At 43.2% G+C, this 13,586-nt stretch overlaps 1 protein-coding gene across 2 annotated transcripts; it reads left to right on the plus strand.

Moving 5' to 3' along the window:
- The first annotated feature begins 274 nt into the window (after positions 1–274).
- On the plus strand, positions 275–12,824 carry LOC311116794 (uncharacterized protein). Of its 2 annotated transcripts, none has more exons than XM_084191829.1 (7): positions 275–781; positions 1,652–1,782; positions 1,990–2,175; positions 3,971–4,138; positions 4,707–4,818; positions 8,470–8,597; positions 10,811–12,824. In XM_084191829.1, the coding sequence occupies exons 1-7, from the start codon at positions 499–501 to the stop codon at positions 11,732–11,734; spliced, it is 1,932 nt and encodes a 643-aa protein (XP_084047955.1). In that variant the 5' UTR covers positions 275–498; the 3' UTR covers positions 11,735–12,824. The 2 variants fall into 2 exon arrangements, with proteins under 2 accessions (XP_084047955.1, XP_084047956.1); XM_084191830.1 differs by having other exon boundaries at positions 278–781; positions 1,990–2,157.
- The last annotated feature ends 762 nt before the right edge of the window (positions 12,825–13,586 follow it).

Here is a 13,586-nt window from a genome sequence, read left to right on the forward strand (position 1 = left end):
TTTGTAAATGTTTCGTATATAGTCCCGTGTAGCTCAGTTGGTAGAGCATGGCGTTTCCCACGGGGGGCCAGTATAAATAAATAAAATAAAACATGTATGCACTCACTAACTGTAAGTCGCTCTGGATAAGAGCGTCTGATAAATGACTAAAATGTAAAATGTATAATGTTATTTTCCCTTCCCCATAATGAAATTCACTTTTATTTTGTGAATTTTTCACCCCAATCCAGTTGGTGGCGGCAATACACCTTTTGCGTGTAGTTCGCCATAAAACCTCACGGAAGAAGAAGTAAACGGAAGTAAGCGTTGACCAAGAACAATTTTCACGTTAGCGTTTTTGTTAGACATTCATTAACACAATGAAACTCAAACTATGACTAATTTAACTGCACAGCATCACATACGCCCCAGGTAGTCTTTAATTTGCGTTGGAGACAGGAGTTGGTTGATAGATGTTATCTAGGTAAAGCTAGCTAGCAGTGCTAACGTTCGCGAACAATGGCTAACTGTATGGTTTCTCACACTCAAATAGCCTCCATCATGGAGGTGCTAGCGAATGCAGCCGTGGCAGAGATCTGTAAACTCGTAGACGACGACTATGCAGTGTTTCGTTTGGAAATTTCTCAAAGCCAGAAAGAAAACAGGGGATTGCGGAGGAAACTACAGCTACTGGAACTGAAGGTGGCACGGGAGCGCGCAGAGAGGACAACGCGAGAGCGCGTCCTCGCCAGTCGTCCCAGTAGTGTCAAGCTCATTGACCGATACAGAGGAATGGCAAGAGGTACATTTAGCAGAAGGCCGAGCTGAGGGGCCTGTCGCCCCGTTCTCCATTACACATGTGTAACTTTAGATGTGTTAACCAGAATTGGGTCTTGGTCAGTTTTTGGATAGTATGCAATAATTCCCCTGATTACTTAGCTATCTTGCACTGACACAATATCATATTCTAACCAGATTCTTGATTACTGCATTTCCTAATATTTTAAAATTGAAAACAATATGATGCATGGAACATAATCAATCGATCTATAAATAGTATATCAAGAAGTTATGCGAAGTGTTACCTTACATCCTTGCCAATTCTAGACAGTGTCAATAGTGTATAATATACCACTGTAGCTAACCTAACCACTTCTTTAATTAAGCAATAAGCCTGAGGGGATGTAGTATATGGCCAATATACCATGGTGCTAAGGGCTGTTCTCTGGCACAACGCAACGCGGAGTGCCTGGATACAGCCGTTAGCTGTGGTATATTGGCCATATACCACAAACCCCAGAGGTGCCTTATTGCTATTATAAACTGGTTACCAATGTAATTAGAGCAGTAAAAATAAATGTTTTGCCATACCTGTGGTATACGGTCTGATATACCATGGCTGTCAGCCAATCAGCATTCAGGGCTCGAACCACCCAGTATATTGGCCCAGCGTCGTCCAGGGTAGGGGAGGGAATGGCCGGCAGGGATGTAGCTCAGTTGGTAGAGCATGGCGTTTGCAACGCAAGGGTTGTGGGTTCGATTCCAACGGGGGGCCAGTATGAAATTAAAAAATATATATATATAATGTATGCACTCACTAACTGTAAGTCGCTCTGGATAGGAGGGTCTGCTAAATGACTAAAATGTATATAACCCCCAATAACTCTCTCAGGTGAAGGGCATCTCACTGGAGGCCAATGGAACTTTGTGAAGCCAGCAGGACACAATACATGGAGTGATGACCAACCAATCACTGTTGATGAGGGCAGTGGAACCTCAACCCAGCATGTTATCGTGATAGAGGTTAGTGTAGTAGTGTTGCATTAACATTTAGTTACTTTGTAAATAAAATGTGGTCTGTTTATTTCAGAAAGGCTCCCCTCAGCTATTCACTTGCTTACATGTACATCCTAATGTATCTGCCATAGGGGACCTTGTGAGACTTCCCTATGACATTGTTATCCAATTCAACTCATGTACCGGTAATAACCTTCTTTTTTCTTGTGTCAGTCTGCAGAGGCTGCAGGTCCTGGGGTCAAGCTGGAGAAGTCTGAAGGAGAGGAGGACCCACGGCACAGCAGAGACATCCAGACTGGAGCGGCTGGAGCTCCCCCTGTAGTCACGGAGGACCCCACCACCGCCCCAGCACAGCCTAGGACCCAACGCAGCATCACGGAGGTCAGTGGAACGCCGGAGGTTAGTGGAACGCCGAACGCCGTCCTCAAGTCCAAAACAGAAATCGAGACTTTAACGGGGCTGGGTCGACTGGGCTGTCCCTCTGCTCCCCTCTCAGAGCATTTACTTTATGGTAACTCGAGCCCGAGGACGGTTCTGTCCCAACGGGACCCAAGTGACTCGTTACAGACTGGCAATGATCCGTCCTGTTCATATGCTACAGAGACAGAGATGATACCTGGTGACATGCCTGTGGGCTTAGATACACAGACTAATCGAATGAGAGGGGATTGGAACCAGTACAGTAGTAGTGTATACTCTGAAGGGTGCCTAGATAAGAAAGGGGAGGGTCTGGTCGTAGATGAGGTGACTGTGAAATTGGAGGGCGACATTCCTCTGACATGGAATGCAGACGATACTCAGTTAGGAGAAGGACACTTGCAGGGCAACACTAGTGACTTCTTAGATTACAGGGAAAGCTTAGAGACAAATCTAAATGTTGCGACCCACTCCCCTTTACATGCGTTCAGGGACCGCGACCCAGTGTCTACGTCGATGGCACCTTCCGATTCACACGGCCACATCCTTTTCGATCAGATATTGAACTCAAACGATAGGGCTAGAGCCAAGGCTCATGGTGGGGGAGCAACATCATCAGGCAATAGTAAGGAGAAACGGTTCCTCTGCATGTTCTGTAACAAAGGCTTCAGCTGCTCACAGAAGGTGGAGATCCACCAGAGGGTCCACACAGGGGTAAAACCCTTCAGCTGTACGCAGTGTCACATGCGCTTCGCCCAAGCTGGCACCCTGAAGAGGCACCATAGGGTCCACACAGGGGAGAAACCATTCAGCTGTACCCAGTGTCACATGCGCTTCGCCCAGGCTGGCGACCTGAAGAGGCATCAGAGGGTCCACACAGGAGAGAGGCCCTTCGCCTGTATGCACTGCGGGAAGAGGTTCTCAGAGAGGAGTTGCCTCAGGATACACCAGCAGAAAAACCATCCTACTCTATAACATAGAAAGTAACCTTTCCACTCGTTAGACGTTTAGATCAAACCCTCCATTAAAGACAAAGATTAATTGTTATTGTTGGCAGCAGAAAATATCCACAAATGAATTTGGAATAACGAGAGTAACAGATTTCAGTGTAGAATATTCCTGGGTAGCATATTGCATCCAGAGATTGTGTGATATATAAGCCTAAAACGGCAGTTACATAGTGTTTGTACTGTGTAGGCTATATGATGTTCACAAATGCCTCTTTCATTACTTCCATTCAACTACTTAATTTTTTTCCCCCAAGACACTTTTAATGAGAAAATGAATGCAGTTTATCAAGTACATGCAGATTTTTTGTTGAGACGTGTATGTGTGGTTTTCATATGGTGTAATTTAAAACTTGATTGTCTAATAAACACAAAATGGGACTTTTCATTCCAAGACTTTCATTGATACTCTCTTTAGTATACATCACATCTGATCTCACCCTATTCTGCATACACCCAACAGCGCTTTATAACCATTATACACTTACTAAATATACCTACACATACCCACACACACTTTCAAACACCTACTGTACATGTCAAAATAGTTTATTGACTTATCATAGGTGACTCATATTTACCCACAACATCGTATTTATGTCCACCATGATGGGTTTAACAACAATGAAGTCATTCTGTAACTACAATATAGGACTCAAATGTAGTGGGGATGGGTAAACACTCCATGTTGAAAGTATGTTTATTATCTGTGTGTGTACGTACCTGAGGGGGTGTACGTCTGTGTAATCTGTATCACCTGTCCCTTCTAGGAGGAGGAGGATGGTCCAGAGGTGCTGCTGATGAAGGAGGAGGGGTGTGAGGAGGGTCTTGGGAACCCTGAGGGGACCATGGTAATGGAGGACAACCAGACTACACCTCCTCCTGAACCCACAGAGGAACCAGCTGAGCAGCACAGGACCACACACAGTCTCACTGAGGTGAGCCCACTGTAAACTACTGTCTGAATGGTATTAGGTCAGGGTCCGTATCCACAAAGTGTGTCAGAGTAGGTTTGCTGATCTAGGAGCAGTTTTGCCTTTTCTATTTGGAAAGGTCCTAGATTAGCACTCGTACTCTGAGACTCGGGGCCCAGGTCTTGATTCATTTAGTTTTAAGTATGGGACGATGCCTTTTGAATTATTAGTTGATTTGATTACTTGACACTCTTTAAGGTTACACGCTAGCTGTACCTGAAGACTTCCAGTCTTTGTGCTAAGCTAGTTAGCACTGGCTCGCGAAATTGCCTATAACTTCCTGCATACTGGACGCAGAGATGAAAATATGGTATGCACAAGTTAATCTGACTCTGGGGATATAGATAATTGCCAAAATCACAAACTATTCCTTTAAAAAGTGTCAATTAATCAAATCAACTAACACATTTGCATAGTATCAAATGAACTAACATGTTTGCATAGTACTCATATTAATCGCTCATTACCCAATAAGAAGATGCTCATATCAGCTTTCTTGATCCAACATCTTCTCACTCTGTATCTCTTACAGTCAGTAGACATGGAGGATGGGAAGCCTGATCTGCTGCTAGTCAAAGAGGAGACAATAGAAGACGGACCAGAGAGCATTGACTTGCTGAGTGGACTAAAGATGGGGGAGCAAGGTAAGGGAGAAATACATATAGCCTACATACAGTAATAATATTCAATAGCGTTAGGTTCTGAACAAATGGAGTAAAAACTCAAAAGGACGACTAGAAAAAGCTCAAACCACGCTTATTCATCCACTGGGTCATACAGCTGCAAAGGCAAGGTATACAGCTGTGGAAAAATTTAATTTAATCTCTGGTTTTACTATTTATAGGTCTGTGTTTGGGTAAAAATAACATTTTTGTTTTATTCTATGAACTACTGACAACATTTCTCCCAAATTCCAGATAAAAATATTGTCATTTAGAGCATTTATTTGCAGAAAATGACAACTGGTCAAAATAACAAAAAAGTGCAGTGTTGTCAGACCTCGAATAATGCAAGAAAATAAGTTCATGTTCATTTTTAAACAACACAATAGTAATGTTTTAACTTAGGAAGAGTTCAAAAATCTATATTTGGTGGAATAACCCTGATTTTCAATCACAGCTTTCATGCGTCTTGGCATGCTCTCCACCAGTCTGTCACATTGATGTTGGGTGACTTTATGCCACTCCTGGCGCAAATTTTCAAGCAGCTCGGCTTTGTTTGATTGCTTGTGACCATCCATCTTCCTCTAGATCACATTCCAGAAGTTTTCAATGGGGTTCAGGTCTGGAGATTGGGCTGGCCATGACAGGGTCTTGATCTGGTGGTCCTCCATCCACACCTTGATTGACCTGGCTGTGTGGCATGGTGCATTGTCCTGCTGGAAAAACCAATCCTCAGAGTTGGGGAACAATGTCAGAGCAAAAGGAAGCAAGTTTTCTTCCAGGACAACCTTGTACGTGGCTTGATTCATGCGTCCTTCACAAAGACATCTGCCCGATTCCAGCCTTGCTGAAGCACCCCCAGATCATCACCGATCCTCCACCAAATTTCACAGTGGGTGCGAGACACTGTGGCTTGTAGGCCTCTCCAGGTCTCCGTCTAACCATTAGATGACCAGGTGTTGGGCAAAGCTGAAAATTGGACTCATCAGAGAAGATGACCTTACTCCAGTCCTCTATGGTCCAATCCTTATGTTATTTTGAAAATCTCAGCCTGGCTCTTCTTTGCTTCTCATTGATGAAGGGCTTTTTTCTAGCTTCTTCTCACTTCATCTGTTGACTTGACCTCGAGAGGCATTCCTCGCTCCCCAGTTCCGCAGCTGGCCTGCCTTATCAGAGACAAACTATTGCCGTTATTAATGTGATGACTGTTATTTATCAAATCAACTAACTATGTTTAATTGTCACTCGATTAAATTAATCATGTAAAAATGAACTCATTAGGAATTTGGGGCACCACGGAATAAGTTGTTTAACAAGTTACCATCTCCCGAATTAAACTCTTAGAAGATATATGTTATATATCGGTAAGTCACTTATTAAATAATTACCTCTTATCAGGCTCATTCTGAACGTCGCATAATCCTTGAACCTGCAAGAACCCTAACCTTATTGATGAATCAGCAATACACAAATTGGCTTAATTATTGATTTACTAACTAACTAAATAATAACACAGAATACAAACACACACACGGTATTGGTTATTGATTACTAACGTAATACAATGAAAACAGGTCCCTAGTGGACTGGACTATAGCATGACTGCTTGGTTCAGAGACTGAAAGGGAGAGACAGAGATTCAAACTATCGTTGTTACATTTGGAAACTACGCTCACAGTAATCATAATACTTAGCACCCTAACCACCGCTCATTCGGATAATAAATGCAATGTATATATTTATGCGTAGCTGTCCTTGATCGTCGTCTCACTGTTGAACCACTTTCTCAAAAAGGGTTTGAGTGTCCTGGTTCCACTTCGGTGAGACTCGGCTTGTCTTCTAATGGAGTGTTCGTTAGAATAGATACTTCAGATGTACCAACGGTTGTCTGAGATGGGATTGTCCTTCCCAACTCATGTCTTTAGTGAAAGTTCTCGACTCTTTACATGTATAGCTGCAGACTGATATGATAAGGTCTAGTGCGTGGTCTTCTTCTCAAGTAGAGATTGAGAGTTTGAGATTCACTATTTCAAACGTACCACCTCACGTTTTCTGGTCTGTAGAGTGTCAACCATTTCAAGCCGTGTAGCCACAGCTTCACGCTTCCTGGTCTGGTAGAAATTCAACCATTTGCAACATCCGGCTTACACTGAAGTCTGCTTGGTCTGATGTGAATTTCGTCATGAGGGGTTTTATACTTGAGTAGAAAAGGGGGCGTTTCATCATGTTTCTGCTCATCTGGGCGTGGCCACTGACTGAGAACAAGTCAATACGGAAAACAATCATCTCATCTAGAATGCTAAAATCACATTGTTATATTCACAAAAGTAATATTATACTTAATATTTTTTTATATACAACAATTAGATGCAAACCTCATAACTGGGAAGTGTACACCCCCAGAGATACAGTTATGTTGTTCCACCGTCTTTTAATGACATCACAACATAGTAACGAATTCGACATGATTGTTCTTTCAGTCCCCACCGACCATTTCCCCCATTCTTTGTGTTAGAAATATTGTTTCATTATCCACTTTAGGATGTTGGAGTTTTGGCGGGAAGTATCTCTGTGTTAACAAAGCGGTCCTTTCTCCCAATACTTAATGGCAAGGAAGCGAAAGTCCTTTGATCCACTGTCAGGACAGTCATGACACCCTTCACCTCCCTCCTTAGCAACATGGAACAGAATATGGAAAGTTACTGTCTACCCTTCATTGACCCCATCATATACATTCCTTATACATGTAAAGTAATCAAGTTCTAGTATGGTAACATGAATTAGTATATTTCAAGCTAGAATCCAACAATAGGAATAGTGATGCACCTGGCTATTATTTTTGTATTAAACATGACACAATATGAGTACTTCATTTATAAAACAATATCAATACAATTTGTATGAAATACAAAAATGATGTACACTGCGAAACAAAACATTAGGAACACCTGCTCTTTCCATGATATAGACTGACCAGGTGAACGCTATGATCCCTTATTGATGTCACTTGTTAAATCCACTTTAAATCAGTGTAGATGAAGGGGGGGAGACAGGTTAAAGAAGGATTTTTAAGCCTTGAGACGATTGAGACATTGATTGTGTATGTGTGCCATTCAGAGGGTGAATGGGCATGACAAAAAAAATGTGTGCCTTTGAACGGGGTATGGTAGTAGGTGCCAGGCGCAGGTTTGAGTGTGTCAAGAACTGCAACACTGCTGGGTTTTTCATGCTTAATGGTTTCCTGTGTGTATCAAGAATGGTCCACCACCCACAGGACATCCAGCCAATTTGACACAACTGTGGAAAGCATTGGAGTCAACATAGGCCAGCATCCCTGTGGAACGCTTGACACCTTGTAGAGTCCTTGCCCCAACGAATTGTGGCTGTTCTGAAGGGAAATGGGGGTGCCACTCAATATTAGGAAGGTGTTCCTAATGTTTTGTACACTCTGTGTATGTTATCGGGTAAAAAACGTTTTCATGGGCACACAAATCCCCAAAAATGTATGCGATTGCAAAATCGAATGCTTCCAACCCAATGAGTCACCAGGCAAATAACACACTTAAAATCCATGTCTAAAAATTCATCCATGTGTCATGTTTGTTCGGTCTGGATAGTAACATTTTCCTGTAGGTGGTTGGCAAGAAGCTAACAGAGGAGACTGGGGAGCCATCTTGGATTCCCAGACCCAGATGGGTGCAGCCAAGGGCCCGGGGGACAACATCACAGAGCAGGCCAGGACCAGAGGCGAAATAGTGGAGGTCAGTGGATGGGACATTATCCTCAACTCTGGGCTGGGGAACAACACTGTTAACCACAACCAGAAACAGACAGTTGAACACAAAACAACATCCGAATTTAGTCTCCATGACAACAGACTGGCTGAGACCAGGGCGAGGCATAGATTTGGTCTGCGGGGACAGGGAGGTGTCCGTATCTGGAGGGAGAGAACAGACTTGGCTAGCAATGCTCCGTTCTGGTCCTATAGTGATTCAGAGAGACTTATGGCGCCTCAGGTTAACCCCCTAACAGGTGCTGCCTTCAGCCTGCCTTCTATAGGATCTATCAACTGGAACATGGACCCTGTGACAACACAGACACTCCCTGGCCTTGGTCCTCCTCACACTCTCCTAATGTTAAACCAGACCTCAGCCAATGCCAGTGCCTCAACACTAAATGGCTACACAAGCCCATTAAAAAATGACAGTAGTAGAGACAGAATCAGTAAAGGTGGTGGCGACAAAGAGAAGTGCTTCCAGTGTTCGTTCTGTGGGAAAGCCTTCAGTTTCCCCAAACAAGTGGAGATCCACCAGAGGATGCACACGGAGGAGAAACGATTCAGCTGCCACCTGTGCCAGGCCAGTTTTTCGGACTCGTCCAACCTGAAGAGGGTCCACCCAGGAGAGAATTCTTACAGCTGCCCCAGTGTGAGAAGAGGTTCTCCCACCAGCAACAGCTGAAGATGCACCTGAAGATCCACACGGGAGAGGCCATTCGCCTGTGTTCTCAGGGGGGAGCTACCTCAGGATACACCAGCAGAAAATGTAGACGGCCCATGTATAGTGTACTGTAATGTAGTATTAGTTATACTGAATAAAAATATAAATGCATCATGCAACAATTTCAACGATTTTACTGAGTTACAGTTCATATAAGGAAATCAGTCAAATTCATTAGGCCCTAATCTATGGATTTCACATGACTGGGCAGGGGTGCAGCCATTGGTGGGACTGGGAGGGCATAGGCCCCCCCCACTGAGGAGCCAGGCCCAGCCAATCAGAATTAGTTTATCTCAACAAAAGGGCTTTATTACAGACATAAATTCTCAGTTTCATCAGCTGTCTGGGTGGCTGGTCTCAGACGATCCCGCAGGTGAAGAAGCCGGATGTGGTTGGCCTGGGCTGGTGAAGTTACACGTGGTCTGTGGTTGTGAGGCCGGTTGGACGTACTGCCAAATTCTCTAAAATGACGTTAGAGGCGGCTTATGGTAGATAAATGAACATTAAATTCTCTGGCAACAGCTCTGGTGGACATTCCTGCACTGAGCATGCCAATTGCACGCTCCCTCAAAACTTGAGACATCTGTGGCATTGTGTTGTGTGACAAAACTGCATGTTTTAGTGGCCTTTTATTGTCCCCAGCAAAAGGTGCACCTGTGTAATGATCATGCTGTTTAATCAGCTTATTGCTATGCCACACCTGTCAGGTGGATGGATTATATTGGCAAAGGAGAAATGCTCACTAACAGGGATGTAAACAAACTTGTGCACAAGATTTAAGATAAATAAGCTTTTTGTGCATATGTAAAATGTCTGGGAGCTTTTATTTCAGCTCATGAAACATGGGACTAACACTACATGTTGCGTTTATATTTTTGTTCAGTATAGTTTGTTGGTAGTTCATTCTGTTGGTTTTGGATGTTGTAGGGAACTGGATGAGGTAAACTGAGGAAATAAGTAGTATGATGAGACAGAGTAGATGATAAGGTTATGGTTGGTGTGATGGTGTCTGTAAAAATGCTTCACTAATGAAGAGTGACAAACTTAGTCCCTTCAGGTTGATGCTGGTGTTTTATAGTGAGATAATGATAGTGCCTTACTTCATGTTTACTTGACAGAAAGTAGTAAAGCTGTGTTTAAGTCCTGTATGTGAGTGTATGAGAATTTTGTTAAATACAAAATCGACTGTGTGCTGACTGACTTGTATAAAAAAAAAATACATTTCTAGGACTGAGTTTCCCTTATCTCAGTCGAACCAAAACATTATACTTCATTCTTGAATCAACACGTATGGAGCATTTTATTTTTTATAATAAATTCCAATTGCTCCATATTGTTAGGTACTTGAATCACAGTGTTAGAGATTGGCTTGACTGTGGTTAACATTTTTATAATGTCATGGAATGTTTCTGTGTGTACAGTAAAGAGTTTCTTATATAAACCTTTATGCTTTTCTGTACAATCTTTATTTGCAGTCTGCAATCCATGAAGACCTGCTGATATCCGATGTTGCTGGCGGGAGAGATTGGACCTCTGAAGCTGCTGGTCATAAACCCTGGTCCCGGATCAGGACAATGGATCAGGAGCCGTCACTCTTCCTTCCTGAGTCGGAACCAGGACCCAACCGTGAGGGACAGACACTCCACCACAACACAGAACACAATCAGTGGACAGGTGGACTGAACAACCTCAGTCCTGGTGGTCATCAGAGAGACAGAGGCTCCAGTCAGGGATCCAGTCTGCAGCCCAGACCCTTCTCTTCACAGTCTCAGTGCAGGGATGAAGCAGGGCCTGGGGCTGATAGAGATAGACCCTCCTGTTCCTATGATACAAACACCACAGTATCCATGATGAACAGAGGTCACCTTGGGCTTCAGAGAGTGGTGGGAGACACCCCTGGTGGGAGTCTAACAGGAAGTCTGTCTTCCCCTTCAGGATCTCGTCTAATTCCTGGTGAATGGGTTCATAGAAAGCCTGGGTCTAGCCTTCCTCAGTTATCTCATGGTTACCCCACAAATATAGACAGGGTCAGGATGGGTGTTCACCATGAGAGGTACCTAGCCTATAACACAGTACACAATCCCAACAACACCCAAACAATGGCTAGAGGTCAAGGAGGGAGCTCAAAGACTAACCACCTGAGGGTGGTGGCTACTGCTTCTACCTCCACTGGTGTCATTGGGTCACAACGTGGGAGGCCGAGCATTAGGACGGATGCCGGCAAGACCTACGCTTGCCCCACGTGTGAGAAGTGCTTCGCTCATGCGAACTATGTGAAGAGGCACCAGGCTGTTCACACCAAGGAGAGGCCCTTCAAGTGCAAACTATGTTACAAGAGCTTCTCCTTCCTGACTAGCCTTATCAGACATAGGAGTGTCCACAATGGGGAGAAATCGTAGCAGTGTGGCTTGAGATGTACGCAGGGGATGTCTGGGAACTATTCTTTAGCTTAAATATTATAGTTATCAATTGAAGTGTCTTGGGGTAAGAGGGTAATTAACCACATACCCCTCATTAACCCTTTGTTAACTTGCTATTTGAAACTGGATTGTGTAAATACCTGTTTTTAGAGAGAGAGTAAACCTAGGCTAGAACAAGAACAATAGAATATTTACCTGACTGAGGTGATGTAGATGGAATAAAGTAATTATATTATTTTCTACTCTATTCTTGCTAACACTGTTCTTTCTAAACAAGTCTGCTCTCAGCTTTAAAGATAGTGATCATAGGAGATTTGATGTGTGATGTTATAAGCAGTACCTTATTTGAAAAGAACAGCGCACTTACCTTTTTCATTGAACCACACCCTTTGTGTAAACGGAAGTGAACAGTGACCAAGAACAATTTCCACGTTAGCGTTTTTGTTGTTATTTAGACTTTTATGAACACCCTGGAACTCAATATGACTAATTTAACTAACTGCACAGCATCTCATACTTACCCCAGTTAGTGTTTAATTTTTATAACATTTCAAATTACAATACAATAACCAAAAAAAACAGGATATCAATACACATATTTTCTCTGAAGAAACATAAAATAACATTCAAGTAAAATAATAAAATCACTACACATGAATTGAGTTTCAATGCGTTCCAGTAACTCAGAGCTCCCCAGGTCACCCACCTCTCGCGCATATTTTTTGTTCCGGCACCTCCCGATTTACAAATTAAGCACTGATTACTTTATTAAATAACCATAGTTATTGTACAACATTGCCTGATTTTTTGCATCTTGTTTTTGTTCTATTGTAAGGTCTACATGAAATGTACAAAACGTGTTTGTATGTAATAGCGTAATGTAAGTAACATTGAGACAATTGTTGGTTGATCTAGTCTACAGTTTGTGGATGGTCATGCTATAGGCCTACGCTGTAATCACTGTTGTCCCATCAGGAATAGGTGTTATAGGCTACATTGAATTACTTAATATTGTACAAATTGTAAGTGAGTAAATTAATTAATTGCCGTTGAATAAGATACCTAGACCAGATTGTGTCAGTTTCTATCATTCTGAACCAAATTACAGACACTGATACTGCTTTCCAATGTACTAAAAGTGTTTACATCGCCCCTATGTCAAAACGATGCAGTTCACTGATGCTCAGTCAACGCGACGTTCGATAATCGGCACTCTGTCAATACGATACATTTACTTGATCCCCAGCAGATGGCGACGTTCGATCCCCAAACTACATGCCGACATATGTGTGCTATCTGAGTAGCTGCTAACAATGGCTAACTGCAGGGGCGCAACTTTCACTGGGGACAGGGGGGACATGACGACCCCCCCCACACAAATTGCATTTTTGTCCCCTCCAGTTTTATCATTGCACTGGGATACAAAAAGCGGCATCAGTGTGCTTTAGGATCATGCGGACGCCTCCGAGCGTTCGAATAGGCTGTTTGGCGGTTTCAACCGGCTGGATTTAGGACTGCGCTGACAGGCTGTGTGAAGGCAAAGCTTCTGACCAGCATGGTGCTGCTGTCTGCATCTGCTCTGTGTGTATGTGTTGCGCTTTTTCTTAGAGTTGTAAAAGCAAGCAGAGCAGAAACTGGCTACTCTTTATTTGACTGATGTAGCCGGCAAGGTAACTGCTGTTTGATTTAACAGTTGTTGTTTTTTATTCCCAGTGCTGAGCTACTAGTGTAACACTAGCTAATGTTTCGTCCCCTCTCGACTGAAGTTCTGTCTGAAGAGAATGAACTAGCTAGCTAGTAGCTACCACAGCCAGTTCAGCTCTAGCCTCTA

The sequence above is a fragment of the Coregonus lavaretus genome (genome assembly GCF_964263955.1).
Source record: "Coregonus lavaretus genome assembly, contig: HAP1_SCAFFOLD_2653, whole genome shotgun sequence".
Taxonomy (NCBI): domain Eukaryota; kingdom Metazoa; phylum Chordata; class Actinopteri; order Salmoniformes; family Salmonidae; genus Coregonus; species Coregonus lavaretus.